The sequence below is a fragment of the Nelusetta ayraudi genome, unplaced genomic scaffold (assembly GCF_046127955.1).
Source record: "Nelusetta ayraudi isolate G7.1 ecotype Tasmania unplaced genomic scaffold, CSIRO-AGI_Nayr_v1 ptg000163l, whole genome shotgun sequence".
Taxonomy (NCBI): domain Eukaryota; kingdom Metazoa; phylum Chordata; class Actinopteri; order Tetraodontiformes; family Monacanthidae; genus Nelusetta; species Nelusetta ayraudi.
The window spans coordinates 422,501-442,865 of record NW_027466213.1 but is presented as its reverse complement, the minus strand read 5'-3'; the positions used below and the strand labels follow the sequence as shown (position 1 = coordinate 442,865).

Below are 20,365 nucleotides of genomic sequence, written 5' to 3'. Positions count from 1 at the left end.
ACTCAACATCAATCATCTCTTCTTTGTGTGCTTTTGCCGCTCGCCCTCCCCCTGCTGACTGAAATAAACGGTCTATTTTGTCCAGGCCGCCTCCACAGCGGGAGTGTTTGTCCTTCTCATGCTCCCCCTTCAACCACACACAGCAGAGCAGCAATTCTATTACCTGCGAATTGACCGTCGCTTGGAGTGGCACCCAAAGGTCACCTGACTCACTGTTGTGGTGAGTCACTCGCGCACTGAGAGCGACCGTAAATACCAAAACCTGCTTCTGAAACATCAAGCGTCCACTAGAGACAACAACTGCAGTGCGACACACAAAGACTGCTGGGTTGTCGGAGGGCCGAAAACGATAAAAGGATCCTTCTCACAATGACGGGTGGCCGACCAATGAGAGCCTCCGCCGTCTGACAGGTGACCAGTGTGGAGACGAGCGCAGATGCTGCAGTTTCCTGGCGAGAAGGTGGGAGAAGATGGTTTTAAATGGTTTTAAAGACATTTTCTTTTGAGGCCATCTCAAATGTTGTGTCAGGTCTGATTTCCACATGAATTTAAAATACGACGGGTGTGTCATTAAAATACCAGCCTGAAAACATCGAGAGTTTCAGGATTTAGCTGGTTCCAGGTCCCTGGTTCCTGTTCATGTTCCTGTGCCTGGTTCCTGCTTCACGCTGGGCTGATGGTTCCTGAATCAGACCATCACGCTCGCCGTCAAACTCCCGCAGGGATTAAGAGGCTTAATCGACAATCAATATCCCGGCGAGCGGATGAATTTTCATGCTGGCACACTCAACTCGACTCGGCTCGACTCTGCCGGATAAACAGCCGTAATGGGATTGTGAGCCTTAAACAAATTAGCAGTAAGTGCACTCGGCAATCATCCTGCAACGCTTCCGCTGTAAACAGCCGAGATCCGCCCACTGAACACAGGTTTGCTCTGCCAGTATCGAGTCTTTACGGCTGAAAGCTTCCTGGGAAGTTGCAGCAAGACGGTGGAATCGTCGGGAGGCCACGCCCACAACGCTGACTCGGCGTCTCTCCCTCAACCGTCTTCCATCAGGAGCCAACACGGCCGACGAAGGAAGCAGAGTTTTTTTTTTATAAACAATCCTGGTTCTGTTTACTGAGGAACTTATCTGCACTTCCACTGTTTAGTCGAGACTCCCTGGAACAAGATGTTAGATGGGAATAGAACCCGCAACCCTCCCTGTGGCCTTCCAACCACTGTTCCGCCGATTGTGAGTCTGATCTGATTCCAATGACTTTTTAAAACCAGTGGCTGTGTTTTTTTCCCCCCCTTATGGATTCTCGGTCTCTCTTACAATCGCAGGAAGCTTTTAGCGGCCGCCACCGCGTCTCAGAGCTTGTTTCCTCGTCTAGACAGCGACGCTGCACCAGGCGACTCCACAATCGTCTTGACTTCACGACAACTTTTTGTTTTGTCTTCAGTAGCTGCGTTTCCATGAGCCCTAGAATTGCGTAAAAACCTAAATATGGCAATAAAAACCTGCTGATGGAAACTAAACTTGGAAAAACATCAAACATGGCTAAAAGGTTTTGACGCTGTCGTGAGGCGGTTTTTCCACACATATCCATATAGAGGAATATTGCAAAAGTCTCGTGGAAACACGTTTTTCACATTGACGCGTCAGCGGACGTGATGTACGGGGTCACGTGACCAGTTCACCGACCAGTGAAAAGTGAACATTTGTCTCCTGATGAGAAGAGCGGCAACAGCAGCGGTGACAACTGAAATAGCTGCTCCATGTTTTGTACCTCCAGCCTCCCCACAGTGGGGTCTCGCAGGACGGGAGTGGATGAGAATGACGGCTTGTGCGCGTCACACCAGCCGATGGAAACACCTGCAAACTGCAAGTGTACGTTGTCGAAATATCAGAAATATCGCTTTGATTTTCGCGAAAAAACTGTCAAGGAGTGAGATGCAAAAATCAGCGGGAGGTTATTTCTGGTCCGGTCTTGTGTTGTGTGGAAAAACACGCGCGCGCGCACACACACACACACACACACTCGCACACTCCGCAGTCTGAAGTGTAACTGTGCCGCTGACGCCGGCAGTCTCAGTGGAAGTGCTGATATCTTTCAGGTTCCAGCAGCCAAAATTAGCAAGGAGTCAAATCTCTAAAGCCCTCGTGTCCAATCCAAGGTCACAGGAAAGGAAAAAAAAAACAAGAAGAAACAGCCGTCAGCAGCAGGCAGCAAGTAGTGCTGCTCGTCACCTTTCACACACATGTTGCACCGACTGCAGCCTTGTGCAACGTTGTTTACCGTCATCCCCCAACTGGTCTGCACAGCCGGAGGTTACAACACTCACAGAGGCAAACAGCAACAACGGCCGGAGCTCACTGGAGACACTGAAGACGTGGAGCAGCAGCTCGGTCTCTCTGCTCCCACCTCCTGCTACGCTTCACCTGTCAGCGGGGTCAGCTGCCGGCTAATGGCTGCCCTGATGACGGGCACCAATGTGCACTTCCTGGAAACCCCTCAAAGATAATTGCAGATCCCGTGTCAGAGTCTTTTTCTTCTGGATAATAAAACTGTAAGATGAGCTGTTCCAGGCAATTCACTGACTGACTGACTCACTGACTCACTGACTCACTCACTGCCTCCAGGTCTCTGTTCCTTCATCCTCCCTAGCTTAATAATTCAAACTGGTTGTTTACTGTGGAGACAGGAGAATTCTCTAAACTCCTAACACGGTTCAATAAAGGTTGAGATTTTTTTTTTCTTCCCACCACTGTGGTTTATTACTGGCTTACAGTAGTTTGAACTCTGGCTGCAGTTTCCGGCAAACAAACAAACAAACAAACAAACAGACTGTGAATAAACTTCCGTCCCATTGGGTCCACTGGAAATGTGGGAATAGACGCAGGTGCTGTCACATGACTCCAGCTGCAGCAGACGCAGTTGGTGGTTCCACTTCCTGTAAGGCGACGCCCTGGGGGTGTTCCCCAAAGAATGTGAAGGCTTGCTGATACCCCCCCCCCCCCCCCCAAACACCCCCCTCGCCCTGCACCTGTCCAAGCAGGGAGTCCGTGGAGGCTGAAGCAGGAGATGGTGGTGGTGGGCGGGGGGGTGGGGGGGGGGAGGTCACAGCGAGTCAGCTTCAATTTCCTCAGTGTGTTTGCTTGTGCAAGTCGCTGCTCTGCTGGATGATCCAAACAAACACGAGCTGCTGTGTTTGTCAGAGTCCAGCTTCCACAATCAGAGACCAAAGCCAAGAAAATTCCCGTCCCAACCTCTGGGTTTCCCAAGATGATAATGGAGGACGGCGCCAGTCAGCGGTGACTCTTCATCACTTCTTCACTGTGACGGATCCTCCGGTGAACCTCCTGGTTGCTTCAGGCGAGTCCGAGTTGGATTTGGGTTTGTGTTAGAGAAAGATAAAGATGCTTTTATGTTTTATCTCATGATATGCTTATCATTGATATGCTTATAATTGCTGCAAATAAAATGCAATGACCACAGCTTTGAAGCCGACATTGCGCAGGAGAAAAACAAAGCAGGCCGGATGGAAGACTTGGGTGCGAGGCTGCCAGGCAGTCAAGGAACAGCTTGACCGCACTCGGCTTGGGAGGCCAATTGTACCAAGTCTTCTTCGTGATGACGTAAAGAGGAACGTGGGAGAAGAAGACGGTGTAGCAAAACCATATCTTTTGATACTAACGTGTGTCTCATCATCCAACCTTAGACTAACCCAACCCATGTCACCGGGAACCGCCCTAATGGTAATAGAAAGAGGCTTGCAGCCGGTGGCACTTCAGAGTGGGGTAGATGGACACTGTACCTGATGTTGCCCTCCGTCACTGCTCTCCTCGCCAGTAAGATATACTGACTCCCGTGTGTTCCTTTTTATACTTTGTAGGTTCGAACCCGACAGTTTGCAAACAAGTCGGCCGAGTCGCTGCTGGAGGGCACTTTAGGCCGCAAGAACTCGGCCATGTTTCCAGGATTCCCAGAAGTCCGAGCGGCCTCATACCGGGGAACGTCTCTGTGTCTCTGCAGCAGCTATCAGCGCAGACAGCGGAAATGTTTTTTCCATCCCCGGTGCCCATTTCCTGCCCTGCCGCAGCGGCCTGGCAGCAGATCCAGGTGATTAGCCAGCCGTCAGCCTCCCTTCCTGCCGCCAGCCGGGCCAACACCAGCCTCCCTCCTCCCTTCATCATTTCAAACATTTGTTTTCTTTCTGCCCCCTTGCCAGGAAGCGTTAGCGCAACCACCTGCCCACCTCCCCAGTACGCATCCGCTCTGCACGCTGCAGCCCCTAGTGGCAGAACGAGGTGCCAACACCTCGAGTAGAGAGCTTCATCAAAGCTAAATAAATCAAATGCAAATACATTTTTCAGGGGTTGAAGGGGAATAAACGATGCAAATTCTCCTTGCAGGCTTTAAAACTGGATGTAAATATAAAAAGTTTGAGTTAAGACGAGGGTCATGTAGCGAGAAGAAGAAGAAGAAGAAGAAGAAGAAGAAGAAGAAGAAGAAGAAGAAGATTTTTTTTGATTTTGATTTTGATTTTTGAAAAATAACATTTATTTGCCGCTCTCATTTCCATTCAATCAATCAAACTAAATAAATAAATAAATAAATAAATAATTTTCTTGTTTGAAGAAGAAGAAGAAGAAGAAGAAGAAGAAGAAGAAGAAGACGTGGCGGGGGTAGGTTCTCATGAAGGATTTGGGCCTTGAATCCTTCCAAAGGGCTATTAGACCAGCACCTCTAGTGGAGGAGGGTGGTATTACAGTCAGAATGTTGTTTTTAGCTGATACACTGAGCAATGACACAAGGAGAAGAAGCAAAAGTTAGCTTGAATTTGAATCCTGCATCCTGTATTTGGTCTGTGTAATGAAAAAAAAAAATCAAAATAGATCAAAATGTGACCATCAGTCAAGAGCTACATTCAGCTAAAACAAAGCATCAAGACGCAGAATGTGAGCAGGTCACTGACGAGGGCGTCAGGAGACAAAGTGATCTGATGAGAGTAATGAAGGGAGAGAAGAACTTCAGCCTGCAGGCCGGACGGATAATGAGCTGCACTCGGCTTCAGACCTTCGGAGGCCGGAGGGCAGGAACTGTCGGAACTCAGCGCACATCATCTTCATCTCAGAGGCAGTGGAAACAATAAAAACATTGTGAGTTTGTTGTCAAGCTGGTGTGACGAGAGAGGAACCCCGGCTCTGACAGCCGCTGACTGATGAAGACCTGAGTGGAGTGCAGGGAAGAGCAGGAACGCTGGTCGGCCTGTTGGTCGTCCAGACGCAGTGGAGCGGCAGTGAGTGGCCCACTTCTAATTGGACGAGATGAGACGCGGAGGGGCGGGAACAGGCCTCCAACCTCGTGTTGTTCCACTTTAGCACCGCAGTTGGGCAGCAGGCGATGAACTCCTGAACCCATCCAGAAGTGTGTGTGTGTGTGTGTGTTTGTGTGTGTGTGTGTGTGTGTGTGTGTGTGTGTGTGTGTGTGTGTGTGTGTGTGTGTGTGTGTGTGTGTGTCGGTTGCTTCAGCGGCCTGGTTGGCTTGTTGTGAAGTTGTCCTGGAATTTCTTTGTGAGTGTTCACCAATGCAAAAGCAGTTGTGGGCGTTTTTTCACTTTGTTTTCTTTTGTGAGTTTATGTGTGTGTGCGTGTGTATGTGTGTGTGCGTGTGCGTGGCTCGAGGATGCAGTGTGTTAATGAGCCCTGCATCATAATGGAGCCATCCTGCACTCGTGTGTGTGTGTGTGTGTGTGTGTGTGTGTGTGTGTGTGTGTGACTCATCACAACAACAGGTCCAGTCTGACTCTCCAGCAACTTCCTGCTAAAAGCCACAACCAGGTTCTGCTCTGCACTGACCCTCACTCAGCCGGGCCAGCCAGAGGAACCCTGAGAAACTCCCCATTGACCATCCAACTGCGTCCTACACACTCCTGCCAACTGGGGCGCCCTTCAGGAAAGCACCAAGCGACGACGCAGCAGAGTCACACAAAACTGCAGCATGAAGAAAATATTGCAAATCAGAAAAACATTCATGTTGTTCTTCATGCGATGCGGCCTGAGAGTGTGTGTGTGTGTGTGTGTGTGTGCGTGTGTGCGTGTGTGTGTGTGTGTGTGTGTGTGCGTGCAGCATATGTTTCTGGTTAAGGCTGCAGGCCTCAGAGCCACAGAGGTGTCACAGCTGCCACACAAATCACTTACGTTGTGTTTGCAACTATTTGGCGGCCGCAACTTACAGCGGTGTGTTGCACTGATTCACTCTGTGTTGAACTGATTCACTCTGTGTTGAACTGATTCACTCTGTGTTGCACTGATTCACTCTGTGTTGAACTGATTCACTCTGTGTTGCACTGATTCACTGTGTGTGTGTTCCACTGATTCACTCTGTGTGTGTTGCACTGATTCACTCTGTGTGTGTTGAACTGATTCACTCTGTGTTGAACTGATTCACTCTGTGTTGAACTGATTCACTCTGTGTTGCACTGATTCACTCTGTGTTGAACTGATTCACTCTGTGTTGCACTGATTCACTGTGTGTGTGTTCCACTGATTCACTGTGTGTGTGTTCCACTGATTCACTCTGTGTTGAACTGATTCACTCTGTGTTGCACTGATTCACTCTGTGTTGAACTGATTCACTCTGTGTTGAACTGATTCACTCTGTGTTGCACTGATTCACTCTGTGTTGAACTGATTCACTCTGTGTTGCACTGATTCACTGTGTGTGTGTTCCACTGATTCACTCTGTGTGTGTTGCACTGATTCACTCTGTGTGTGTTGCACTGATTCACTCTGCGTTGAACTGATTCACTCTGTGTTGAACTGATTCACTCTGTGTTGAACTGATTCACTCTGTGTTGCACTGATTCACTGTGTGTGTGTTCCACTGATTCACTGTGTGTGTGTTCCACTGATTCACTCTGTGTGTGTTGCACTGATTCACTCTGTGTGTGTTGCACTGATTCACTCTGCGTTGAACTGATTCACTCTGTGTTGCACTGATTCACTCTGTGTTGAACTGATTCACTCTGTGTTGAACTGATTCACTCTGTGTTGCACTGATTCACTGTGTGTGTGTTCCACTGATTCACTGTGTGTGTGTTCCACTGATTCACTCTGTGTGTGTTGCACTGATTCACTCTGTGTGTGTTGCACTGATTCACTCTGTGTTGAACTGATTCACTCTGTGTGTGTTGCACTGATTCACTCTGTGTGTGTTGCACTGATTCACTCTGTGTGTGTTCCACTGATTCGCTGTGTGTGTGTCGCACTGATTCACTCTGTGTTGAACTGATTCATTCTGTGTGTGTTGCACTGATTCACTCTGTGTGTGTTGCACTGATTCACTCTGTGTTGCACTGATTCACTCTGTGTTGAACTGATTCACTCTGTGTTGAACTGATTCACTCTGTGTTGCACTGATTCACTGTGTGTGTGTTCCACTGATTCACTCTGTGTTGCACTGATTCACTCTGTGTTGAACTGATTCACTCTGTGTGTGTTGCACTGATTCACTCTGTGTTGAACTGATTCACTCTGTGTGTGTTGCACTGATTCACTCTGTGTTGAACTGATTCACTCTGTGTGTGTTGCACTGATTCACTCTGTGTGTGTTCCACTGATTCGCTGTGTGTGTGTTGCACTGATTCACTCTGTGTTGAACTGATTCATTCTGTGTGTGTTGCACTGATTCACTGTGTGTGTTGCACTGATTCACTGTGTGTGTGTTCCACTGATTCACTCTGTGTTGAACTGATTCACTCTGTGTGTGTTGCACTGATTCACTGTGTGTGTGTTGCACTGATTCACTCTGTGTTGAACTGATTCACTCTGTGTTGCACTGATTCACTCTGTGTTGCACTGATTCACTCTGTGTTGAACTGATTCACTCTGTGTGTGTTGCACTGATTCACTCTGTGTTGCACTGATTCACTCTGTGTTGAACTGATTCACTCTGTGTGTGTTGCACTGATTCACTCTGTGTTGAACTGATTCACTCTGTGTGTGTTGCACTGATTCACTCTGTGTTGAACTGATTCACTCTGTGTTGCACTGATTCACTCTGTGTTGAACTGATTCACTCTGTGTGTGTTGCACTGATTCACTCTGTGTTGAACTGATTCACTCTGTGTTGCACTGATTCACTCTGTGTTGAACTGATTCACTCTGTGTGTGTTGCACTGATTCACTCTGTGTTGAACTGATTCACTCTGTGTTGCACTGATTCACTCTGTGTTGAACTGATTCACTCTGTGTGTGTTGCACTGATTCACTCTGTGTTGAACTGATTCACTCTGTGTGTGTTGCACTGATTCACTCTGTGTTGAACTGATTCACTCTGTGTTGCACTGATTCACTCTGTGTTGAACTGATTCACTCTGTGTGTGTTGCACTGATTCACTCTGTGTGTGTTGCACTGATTCACTCTGTGTGTGTTCCACTGATTCGCTGTGTGTGTGTTGCACTGATTCACTCTGTGTTGAACTGATTCATTCTGTGTGTGTTGCACTGATTCACTGTGTGTGTTGCACTGATTCACTGTGTGTGTGTTGCACTGATTCACTCTGTGTTGAACTGATTCACTCTGTGTTGAACTGATTCACTCTGTGTTGCACTGATTCACTGTGTGTGTGTTCCACTGATTCACTCTGTGTTGAACTGATTCACTCTGTGTGTGTTGCACTGATTCACTGTGTGTGTGTTGCACTGATTCACTCTGTGTTGAACTGATTCACTCTGTGTTGCACTGATTCACTCTGTGTTGCACTGATTCACTCTGTGTTGAACTGATTCACTCTGTGTGTGTTGCACTGATTCACTCTGTGTGTGTTGCACTGATTCACTCTGTGTTGCACTGATTCACTCTGTGTTGAACTGATTCACTCTGTGTGTGTTGCACTGATTCACTCTGTGTTGCACTGATTCACTCTGTGTTGAACTGATTCACTCTGTGTTGAACTGATTCACTCTGTTTGTTCCACTGATTCACTCTGTGTGTGTTGCACTGATTCACTCTGTGTGTTGCACTGATTCACTGTTTGTTCCACTGATTCATTGTGTTTGTTCCACTGATTCACTCTGTTTGTTGCACTGATTCACTCTGTGTGTTGCACTGATTCACTCTGTGTTGAACTGATTCACTGTTTGTTCCACTGATTCATTGTGTGTTTGTTCCACTGATTCACTCTGTTTGTTGCACTGATTCACTCTGTGTGTTGCACTGATTCACTCTGTGTTGAACTGATTCACTGTTTGTTCCACTGATTCACTCTGTTCCACTGATTCACTCTGTGTTTGAGCTGTTTGTTGTTTCTCTGACTGCTGGACCTCGAATAACCTGAACCTGATAGGAAAAAGTGCAATACTTGGACTGAAAGAGGCTGAGAAAGGCTCAGCTCGACAACACAACAACACTGTTCACAGTGTTATTTCCCCTGGAGTCAGTCCTGCTCATCCCATTGGACGTCATACTGTCAAACATTACTGGATTGCGTGTGTGTCGTTGCAGCAGGCGGTAAATAAAGGCACCAGAGTGCAGCGTCACTTCTGTGTTATTCTGTATTACTAAACACAAGTCACAATAACTCAGTGAATGAATAAAAAGAGACAACGTATGCAAATATATATATATATATATATACATATATATATATATATATATATATATATATATATATACATATATAGTGTGTATATATATATAGTGTGTGTATATATATATATATATATATACACATATATATATATGTATACATATATATATATATATATATATATATATATATATATGGTGTATATATGTGTATGTATGTATATATAAATGTGTGTGTGAGAGTTTGTTTTTCACATCCAGAGAATTAAAACACAACCTGGTACATTCAAATTGACGGACAGAATGACTGAGTCCTAGTTCACAGAACAACCTGCAGAGTCGCACGAGTACACTTCACACAGTAACACAACATAGAAATATACAAAGGAGTTCATTTGTTGAGCCAAAAACGGCCTTTCCATCCATTGTGGTGATAAAAGTCCAGAGACGGTGACGAAGATGATGATGATGATGATGATGATGATGATGATTACAAGGCCGATGAAGGTGATGAAGGTGATGAAGGTGATTCACGTACAGTAAAAAGGTCTTTGCGTCCACGATGGTCTTCACGAGGTCTGAACTCTCCGGCCGTGAGCAGCGTCCGTGTTTGGATGGAGTGAGAAACTGTCCTGCAGATCTGACACACAACAACTGAGGCTGACAAAATAAAAGACGCTGAAATGAACATGTGGAAAGAAACAAAATAAAAGTCTCACAGATTCTATTTCACTTTCCTCACAGTGTGCAGTTGGAGAAACTCTGGTGAAGGTGACAACTTGTTGATGGGCCTTCCAGTGAAGGTCATCCAGAGATTTTTCAGTAGATTCGGAAGAATGAAAATACGTTGATTGATTGCTGAATTTGGGGTCTTTGCAGTGTTTGTGTGTTGGAACAGCTGCAGGTGGATCTGCTTTAAGGCTTCGGACAGGAAGTCAGTGGGAATGTGATCCGTAATACACCATCGAGAGAAAAACAATCAGTGTTACATTCATGTGTGATGCGTTTTGAGTGAATTAAAGACTGAAAATGTGTCGAGACGCTCGGCGAAGCTGTGTTTACTGCTTCCAAACACAACAACAAACAAACAAAGAAACGATGTGGCGGCTGAACTCGATACTGTTTGATCTACAAATAACATTTGTAGCACGTCAACTTCAAAAAATAAATACTGTTCGGTATTTATGGTCACATAATAAACAAGAATACCTTCAGATAAATTAAACATATGAAAGATAGAACAGAATTCCAAATATTCCTCTGCACAGCCGGGCTGCGTCAGGTGCTGGTGGGCAGCAGGAGGGTCGGATACATAGATATATATTATCATGGTGATCGGTACTTATTATCATAATTATGCAACCGTCAGATGAGTCAGTCTCATTAGATCCAATAGAAAACAAATTAAAGGAAGCAGGCAGGTGAGGAGCTTTTTTTCTTTTTTTTTTCCTTTTTTCACAATTTGGCAGTAACCGTCTTAAAGAAGTTGTTACAGCGTCACCCAGAGGCTGTTTGTGCACAACGTCACTCCTCAGAGAGAGAGGGCGACAGAGTCCGACAGGAACATCCATTCAAAAAAATGAACAAAAACAAAAAAGAGGAGAGTATTGTGATTATCAGAATGCATCTCTGTCCGCTGCTTCAGCTGCGGGCTCAGGGAGGTCAGGGCTCAGGGCGGGGTCAGGCGAAGGGGCCGTCCGACCTGTAGAGGGCGCCGTCGGCCTCGTGGCAGCTCCTGCCGTTCATGTGTTCCGAGTGTCCGTCGATGCTGTAGCAGCCCTGCACCTCGGTGATGGACGAGGCCGTGTAGGAGGCCGAGCGCAGCGCGTCCGAGTGGTTCCCCACGCTGCTGCTCAGCTGCAGGTTGTACTGGTTCCAGTGGCGCCGCAGGACCGCCTGGACCTGGGCACACACACACACACACACACACAGAGACAACAATCATTCAGCTTTCCACTCATTCTTTAGTACAACGCACATTTTCGGGGCATTCTGTGAGATTCAGGGCTTCCAGGGCTGAATCCTGAGATTTACGATGCAACTTGAAAGCATCGCGTCTGTCTCACTGGCTGCGTTTCCATCACCCCTGGAATTGCGCAAAACCTAAGTATGGCAATAAAAGCCGGTGGTGGAAAGAACTCAACTTGGAAGAACCTCTCAGATATGGCTGCAAATCGCAATCGCATTTTGTCGACATTTCGGAAATATCTTATTAATTAGCTTATAAATAGCTTTTATTTTGTGAAAAACCGTTGTTCGGATGATCGACAGTCTCCCCGCGACAGGCTGTTCATTGGAAATATTCCAACACGGCTACTCTCACTGCGCTAGCTAGCTTGCTCAGGCTCCGCCCTCTTTCTGCAGGTAGCCGCTACGTTTAATCACACGCTTTGAGAACGTTTGAGATTTTTCTGCTCGCGCCACAGCTTCATTTTCGCCGTTGCTTCTTAGCCGACAATTCATTTTATCACGTTATGTTTGTTTTTTTGTTGTTTGTGGGTTTTTGTTTTTTTTTTATTAGTAGACATCCGTCGATCCAATCGTCTCCTTTCACCCATTTTTCCGGGGTGGGGGTGGATGGGGCTTGGGTCACAGCGAGGTCACATCCTGGACATGATTCCAGCGCTAATATGAACCGTCGGAAGTCGAGAGTTTCTTGATAGATCGTCTGCAGACGTCAACGTGTCTCTCGGCTCTGCTGCTTTTCTCCTTCCATTAGCTCTGATTTGACATTTTCAAGGCAAACACACGCGCACGCACGCGGCCCCTCGGCCCATCGATTGCACAAGCGCTGTGGGCTGTGGGTCAGCGTGTGCAGGCCGCGGCTGCGGTCCAACAGCACAGAGCTTCTAATCCCCAGCGAAGCCCCAGAGAGTCGGGACATTCCACAAGTTCACCGTCCGGCTCGCAGGGTCACGCTGAGGAAATTGCCTCGGCTGTCCGTGAGCACAATGAGGAAGTGTGGACCGTGTGTGTGTGTGTGTGTGTGTCTGTCTGTCTGTCTGTGTTGTACATGCATGCACAAACATTCAGACTGCTCTTACTTCTCCGTTGAAAAAGCAGAAGATGGTGGCCACCAGCAGACCCTGGAAAGAAGAAGGAAAGAAAGAATGAGACGCAGAGATTTCAGCATCTCGTCAGTGTGTTGGCCCAGCAGGGGGCGCTGGAGGGCAGAAGAAATAAGATCAAGAAGGAATCCCGGAGTCGAAGCAGAAAAGCAGACGTTCACGTGTCTGGAGTGGCTGAAGTCATTCTGTGTTTTCCTGACTGACTGACTGACTGACTGACTGACTGACTCACTGACTGACTGACTGGAATGATGTTGGGTTCAACTGCTTTACAGTAACAACACAGATTTGAACCCCTGGCAAAATGTCACGGGGCTTCGCCTGCATTTCCTCTGCCAGCGGAAAATCAAATGCCTGGAACATAAAGTGGCGACTCAGCACTTTCCACCAGCGTCAGGTGACAATGGACGTGGGGTGGGGGGGTAGTGGTGGGGTGCGGATGTGAGGGGTGGGGGTTATATGCTGTAGATTATCAGGTCTATTTCAACCCCCGTCAGTCTTGATAATGACAGCACTGTGCCTCTTCAACACAGTTCTTTAGGAAATCCCTTTTGGATGAATGAATTATTACATAAAAACTAAACACATAGAAAATAACATGAAGCCGCTGTTCACATGGAGGCTAAACATATATATACACATATATACACATACATATACACATATATCCAGTGGTGGAGACCTTCTGCCTTCGCTGCTCCTAATAATCGGGTATCATCTGCAAACATCCAACTGTTAAGCCTGTTTGTTTGTGTGTGTGTGTGTGTGTGTGTGTGTGTGTGTGTGTGTGTGTGTGTGTCACTTCCTGCTTCCCAAACACACCAGCGGGTCAATGATGGGTCTTCTTCACAACTGTTTTTTTTTTAGTATGAACGTTGGAGAAGAACAACTGCTGGAACCTGTGGAGGCTCCTCCTCCTCCTCCTCCTCCTCCTCCTGCCCTGCCGTCTCACCTGGTAGTTCATGAGGATGTGCATGATGTAGTCGTAGATCTCGGAGGAGACTCGTCCCTCGGGCTTGTAGGGGATGAGGACGAACTGGATGCCCAGCAGCGGCACCAGGATGAGGGTGGCTCGCACCGCCTTCATGTAGAGGCTGGACTCGGCCTGGTGGGTCACCTTCAGCTTGGTGATGAGCACCCGCACAATGTTGAGCAGAAAGAAGAGGTTGACCTGGTGGTGGCGCCGCAGGGAGGGAGAAGGAAGACAAGTCAATAAAGTTTGGTGCTTTGACGCAGTGAAAAGTCGTCATTTTAATCCATTCGGCATCAATAAAGTGCAAGCATGCATCTATTAGTCCACTAAAAGTCGTCGCTTTTCATAAACCACCAGTCAGAAGTTTGGACACACAGGGATCAAAACTATGAATGCAAACACATGGAATATGGATTCAACCAACAAGAGTGAAATAACAGGTTTTATATTTGAGATGATCTAGCATAGCCACCCTGTATAAAATATATAGAATATCACATATAGACAGTATACATATCATATATTTGATGTCTTCGGTGTGGATCTACAGTGTAGAAAGTAGTCAAGTAGTCAACAGGTGTGTCCAAAGTTTTGACTGCTAGCGCAGATACACAGGATATGCTTCAGTATTGCAATTTTATTACAACTGTGATCAAACGGCGATGATTAGTGATGACTGCTTCTGTGAGGAGCTGGAAATCAACCGAATCAAGTGGAAGTTATTAAAAACACACAGACACACGCAGTGACTCAGTGTGCTGGGAAGAGACGGGAAGAGATGGGAAGAGACGGGATCTTCTGGGAATATCTGCCCGGGAAGATAAATGGCTGCTATTTTCAGCTGAGCACACATTCATCAGCAGCACCGTCGAGCCATCACCGCCTGCACTCCCAGTCTCCCAGGAGCTCCTTTTCCCCCCTGACCCACCCTGGGCGGTCGGCTCCATGGGGCCGCTGCCTCCCAGTGGGCGGGGCAGGGGCGGGGCTCTCATTGATTTCACAGCATAAACACAATTACTAGTGTTTCTACAACGGTTTCCCGCTTCTCTGGGCTGGACACACACACACACACACACACACACACACACACACACACACACACACGCACACACGCACACACGCACACACGCACACGCGCACACACGCACACTCCTCGTTAGGGAGGAATGTTGTGTTGAGCTGAAAGACGAGTGTTCGACTTCTCTGCTGCTGCTGCTGTTACTGTTGTTACTGTCGTTACTGCTGTTACTGTTGTTACTGTTGTTACTGTTGCTGCTGCTGCTGTTACTGTTGTTACTGTTGTTACTGTTACTGTTGTTACTGTTGCTGCTGCTGTTACTGTTACTGTTGTTACTGTTGTTACTGTTGTTACTGTTGTTACTGTTGTTACTGTTGCTGCTGCTGCTGCTGCTGTTACTGTTGCTGCTGCTGCTGTTACTGTTGTTACTGTCGTTACTGCTGTTACTGTTGTTACTGTTGTTACTGTTGCTGCTGCTGCTGCTGCTGTTACTGTTGCTGCTGCTGCTGTTACTGTTGTTACTGTTGTTACTGTTGTTACTGCTGTTACTGTTACTGTTGTTACTGTTGTTACTGTTGCTGCTGCTGTTACTGTTGCTGCTGCTGCTGCTGTTACTGTTGTTACTGTTGTTACTGTTGTTACTGTTACTGTTGTTACTGTTGCTGCTGCTGTTACTGTTGTTACTGTTGTTACTGTTGTTACTGTTACTGTAACCCCTGTTTTACACCAGAAGCGTTTGCAGAGCGTCAGCAGAGCGTCCGCGTCGACGCAGTGAAACGCGGCCACTAAAGTCAACGAGCAGGTTTACACCAGGCGCAGAGTGTCCGCGTTTCAGAAGCGTCCCAGAAGCAGTAAAACGCGAGCCGCTGGAAAAGAACGCCAGAATTTATTCTTTGACGCTTGCCGCGTCCCTCCTGCGTCAATCGTAGCAGGTGGGATCGTTCAGACAGGAAGTCAGTGGTGTAAAAACACGGTGGATCCGGTTGATTTTCATCATAACACACAATGTGCTGGATTTTGTATTTATATGTGCTGTACTTTACTGTGAAACATCAACGTGACGCATCGGCTTCAGCGCTGTTCAGGTCGGCCGTCAAACAAAAACAGATTTCACTTTGAATCTCAAACTATGATGAACAAAATGCATCTGTACTTTAAATACCTGCATTTTGTATGATGCCAGCAGTTCGCTTTATTATTATTTTTCTTTTTTACACACATCGATCTGTCTCGAAGTATCGATGTTTTGTTTCATTGTTGTTTTCTTTAAAAACACGTGAAAACTACCTGGGTTGTCGCGCGATCTTGCAATCCTCGCGTGAACCGATCGAGACGCTCTGCTCGTAAAACGCATCCTGTGTGGGTTAGGGTGCTGGAGCGTCAGCAGAGCGTCAACGCGGTCGCTCTGCTGACGCTCTGCAGACGCTTCTGGTGTAAAACAGGGGTTACTGTTGTTACTGTTACTGTTGCTGTTAGTGTTAGTGTTATTGTTGCTGCTGCTGCTGCTGCTGCTGCTGCTGATGTTTTTATCACGTCCTTGGATGCTTGCAATAACAGAAGCCCTTCTTTCCGTTTCTTTTCTGTTTTGTTTTTTTACACTGAATTACATAACCAGCGGTTTGTGCGTATTGTGAGTATCTCTGACTGGAGTGTTGCTAACAGAAGCAATAAAAGCCCGACACACAAACTTCCCCGCCGACTGTGCGTTAGGCGGTTCGAGGCGGGACCTTCTCACCAAGAGCGCGGCGCAGATGGGGCCGTGGATGATGTAGAGCAGCGAGGTTTTGGAGCTGATCCAGCAGCTGCAGCGGCAAAGAGAAGGAGAGGAGGAGGAGGAGGGGGAGGAGATAAACTATAGTTAAACAAACAAAATCGACGACACGACATTGCACAACATGACACAACCATCCATTATGCTGATTAGTGGCTCTAAGGTTGCTTGTTTGCTTCCAGCTACCCCCCCCCCCCCCGCCCCCCTTCTCTCCCTCCTCCCCCTCCACTACTGTGGCGGCAGCAAAGGTCTTACTTGTCGTTGTAGTAATAACTGCGAGCGATGGCGTGGATGGAGGCAGGGATGAGAGGAAATCCTGCAGGTGGGAAAGAAGAAAAGATCGGCTGAGCATCCGGATGCTTTGTAATGTCAATAAGAAAAACAGCTGTTGGTGGTGTGGACTTTATAAAAAAGTAAAGCTGCTAAAAGTTATTGATTCATGATTGTGAATGAGGTCTGGGTGGAAGGCTGCTAGCGTGCAGTGGTCACATGACCGTCCAAAGCAGTGCTTCTCCACTGGCGGAGTCTCAGCAGCCACACGTTGTTCCCGATCATGAAGTCGCAAAGACCCAAATTTATTACACAAAAAATAAAAACGCAATCCCACTTTCTACTGCACACAAAGCTGAGAGCCAATCAAAACAGCTCTGCGTTGAGGAACGCCGGTCGGAACAATAAACACGCGCTGCGGCTCTTGTCAACACAGGAAATAAGTTTCTTTGTCTTTCCCCAGATGTGGCCACCAGGGGGCCGGAGGGACTCACCCCAGCCCAGCAGGTAGTACCACATCAGGTGCTGCTTCTCAGCGAACACGGCCACCACGATCAGCGTGTGCAGGTAGATGCCCTCGCACAGCATCCAGAAGTAGTTGCAGCCAAACAGGTAGAGGTGGATGAAGAGGGAGATTTTGCAGCTGGTCTGAGGGAGCAGAGGGAAGCAGCTTTCCATACCAGCGCAAACAGAGATTGACTTGACTTGACTTCATTTGATTCTTTCTTCTACTGTAACTCACCGGATTCCTGCGAACCAGATCCTGATTGTTGGCCACCGCCGACAGCCAGATGATGGTGATGATGGAGTTGAAGACGAAGGAGATGAAGAGGTTCTTGTGCAGGGTGATTCTTTGGCAACTCAAACTCCTGCGAGCAAATTAAAAAAAAATGTAAAAAATCAAGATCTCAGCCTGGACTCGGGGAGGGGAGAGGAGGGGAGAGGAGGGGAGAGGAGGGGAGGGGAGGGGAGGGGAGGGGAGGGGAGGAGAGGGGCGGCGCCTCACTTGAAGTGGAAGAATATTCCCAGCGAGATGAGCAGGGACGTCAGCGACAGGCCGTGGCCAATCAGAGAGAGGTAGAAGAGATTCATGGCAGTCTGGAAGGAAGGATGGGGGGGGGGGGGACAAACAGGCCGTGATCAGATTATCAGGATCAATGTGACCGATGACCGGCGGGAGCTGAGCAGCAGAGGAAGGAAGCACTTCCTGTTCCTGCTGCTGCTCCCCATCTAATTCACACACACAGGCGGAGCCTCCAGCACCACCACCCACCACCACCCACCACTCGGCTCTCATTGGTGTGCTCGTTGCAGGTGGTGTAGTTGCTCCAAGTGCGGTTGCTCTCCGGGTGCAGGAACCAGCGTCCGCTCTCGGTGCAGATCTTGGTGACCATCTCTGCGGGGATCACATGGAGCAATACAGTCAAACATGAAGCAAGATCCAGCCTGAAGATCAGCAGGAGGCACTTGATCCACACTGCAATCTTTCATTTTATTTCCGTCAATATACAGGAGGTTTTATATCCATTTATTCTATCTATCTATTGCATGTATCTTTTTTTTTTCTTTTTTTTTCTGTGTGTGAAAGCCGAGATACTCCTCAAAATTCCACGACGAATCAGTAATGAATTCAACTTTTAACTCAGACTTTTTGCACCTGCTTCTTACATCAATATTTAGAGGTCAAACCCCAAAAAGACGACGTTTGTCTGAAATGAAAGCGAATGAAGGTGAAGGTCCACAGCGTGAGCGGTGCTGGGCGGTGCAGGTCCCACCTGAGGGGTCGAAGTCCTGGAAGTAGTCGGGGCAGTGCTGCTCCGACACCACGCCCGGCTTGGTGTCGTCCCAACACAGCCAGCCGTCCCAGGTCCGGTCACACATGGGCTCTGCCGCAGCTGGAGGGGCAGCAGATGAACCGTGAGGCGCTAAATCCTGCCCCAGCGGGGAGGCGCAGGCGGAGAAACCAAACGCACCGTCTCGGTTGTGGGAGGAGTCCTTGATGATCTTCTGATAGCACTCGAACTGGGCGGTGACGATCTTGTTCCTGGTGACGCCCAGCTCGTGGTAGACGTTGACGGGATGCTGCTGCTGCTGCGTCTCGTTGACCTCCACCTCCACCTGACTGCCGACGACAAACACCTGGACGGGAGGAGGAGGAGGAGGAGGGGGAGGAGGAAGAGGAGGAGGAGGAGGAGGAGGAGGAAGAGGAGGGGGAGGAGGAGGAGGTGGAACTCTGGGAAATCAGGGGAAAAAAACCCAACAAACCTGCGTGCGTGCGACACAGATTCAGTGTTTCGTACCTTGGCGGGGCTGCACAGCAGCAGCAGTGCCAGCAGGGGGCTCCAGTCGACGCCGCTCATCCTGGCGTAGTGACACAGCTGACGGAACTGGAACGGAGAACCAACAATTCAGTTTTGAGTCAGCGAGTTAAAGTTAAAGTTCCAGCCTTCGGATCCAAACATGGAAAAAAAAAAAAAAAAAAAAAAAAAAAAAAAAAACAGGCCTAAACAAACACGGTGAGAATTCCGTGCAAAGCCACCGGGCCTGAGCCAACGAGCAGCACCGGCGCCAAACTTTCAACCAGGAAACAAACATTTTTGTTTTTGTGCAGCCGAGGTCCTCGAGATGAAAGAGAGACGAAGAGGAAAAAAAGAAGACGCAAGAAGTGGAGAGAGAGGGGGGGGGGGGGGGGGAGGGAGAGAGAGAGAGAGAGAGAGAGAGAGAGAGAGAGAGAGAGAGAGAGTTCTGTTAGCCAAGTGCTCAATTTCATCTGTGCTCAACATGTGTTTCACACAGAGGAATCATTAATTTCCGTGGTAAAAGAGTCATCAAGAGAAAAATATTAAATAAGTGAATCACCGTCTTGGGGAAATCGTCCAATATCCATTAAAAAAAAAAAAAAAAAAAGGAGAGGAAAAAAAAATCTATTTTTAACTTTGGCCTCATATCAGTCGACCCCAATTAGCGTGAAGGACTCATCATGTGACCACGACTGGCTCTGGTGATTGGACTCGCTGAGTCACTGGCCACTTTATCAGGTCTGCTGCTGTCGTACAGCAAACATCATCAAAAGACCAAATCTGCCCGGGCTACGAGATCTTCCGACAATTTCAACGATAGAATCAGAATATATTCTGATTCTATCCATCTATCTATTTATCCATCTATCCATCTATCCATCAGTTCCACCACGGTGAAGTTTGTTCTAATAGAGTTGCCGTCAGACCCCTGGCAGATCTCGGAGACAAGGACAGATTCTGTACCTACACCGGCAGTAAAACACAGGTGTGCGGCCTTGGTGGGCGTGGCCCTGTGTGTCACATGACCTGCTAGAGTTGACATAGCCTTTTAGCTTTTTTTGACTAAACTTATAAAAAATGAAAAATCTAATTTTCTGGTGACCTAAGGCACTATTTGTGTGTCCAAAATGCACCTTGACATGCACATCACCTCATCAAGTTCTAATAATTATTCATCACTTCCTTCTCATTTCAACTGAGTCTCACTTCAACAGCCTCTCTTCCCTTCCAGCATCTTGACCGTTGCACGCTGGAAACTTTGACATTGCATCAAACATTAAAACAAACTGTGGAGCCAGAACAACAACAACAACAAAAAAAAAAGAACAAAAGAATTTTTTTATTTTATTTTTTTTGAACACACGCAGCAACACTCATCTGCTGTTT

The 20,365-nt window shown here is 47.5% G+C and overlaps 1 protein-coding gene across 1 annotated transcript in view; it reads right to left on the bottom strand.

Moving 5' to 3' along the window:
• Positions 1-9,747: 9,747 nt before the first annotated feature.
• The window catches only part of calcrla (calcitonin receptor-like a), a 23,945-nt gene continuing 13,327 nt past the window's right edge, over positions 9,748-20,365 (bottom strand). Inside the window, exons 2-13 of the mRNA XM_076013985.1 lie at positions 18,980-19,066; positions 18,653-18,818; positions 18,455-18,574; positions 17,963-18,075; positions 17,686-17,777; positions 17,422-17,548; positions 17,174-17,327; positions 16,665-16,725; positions 16,374-16,440; positions 13,600-13,818; positions 12,624-12,665; positions 9,748-11,481 (exon numbers count right to left, since the gene is read on the bottom strand). Coding sequence (XP_075870100.1) covers positions 11,260-11,481; positions 12,624-12,665; positions 13,600-13,818; positions 16,374-16,440; positions 16,665-16,725; positions 17,174-17,327; positions 17,422-17,548; positions 17,686-17,777; positions 17,963-18,075; positions 18,455-18,574; positions 18,653-18,818; positions 18,980-19,039 — 1,443 coding nt within the window. The 5' untranslated portion in view covers positions 19,040-19,066 and the 3' untranslated portion in view covers positions 9,748-11,259. The remainder of the gene's footprint in view (positions 11,482-12,623; positions 12,666-13,599; positions 13,819-16,373; positions 16,441-16,664; positions 16,726-17,173; positions 17,328-17,421; positions 17,549-17,685; positions 17,778-17,962; positions 18,076-18,454; positions 18,575-18,652; positions 18,819-18,979; positions 19,067-20,365) is intronic.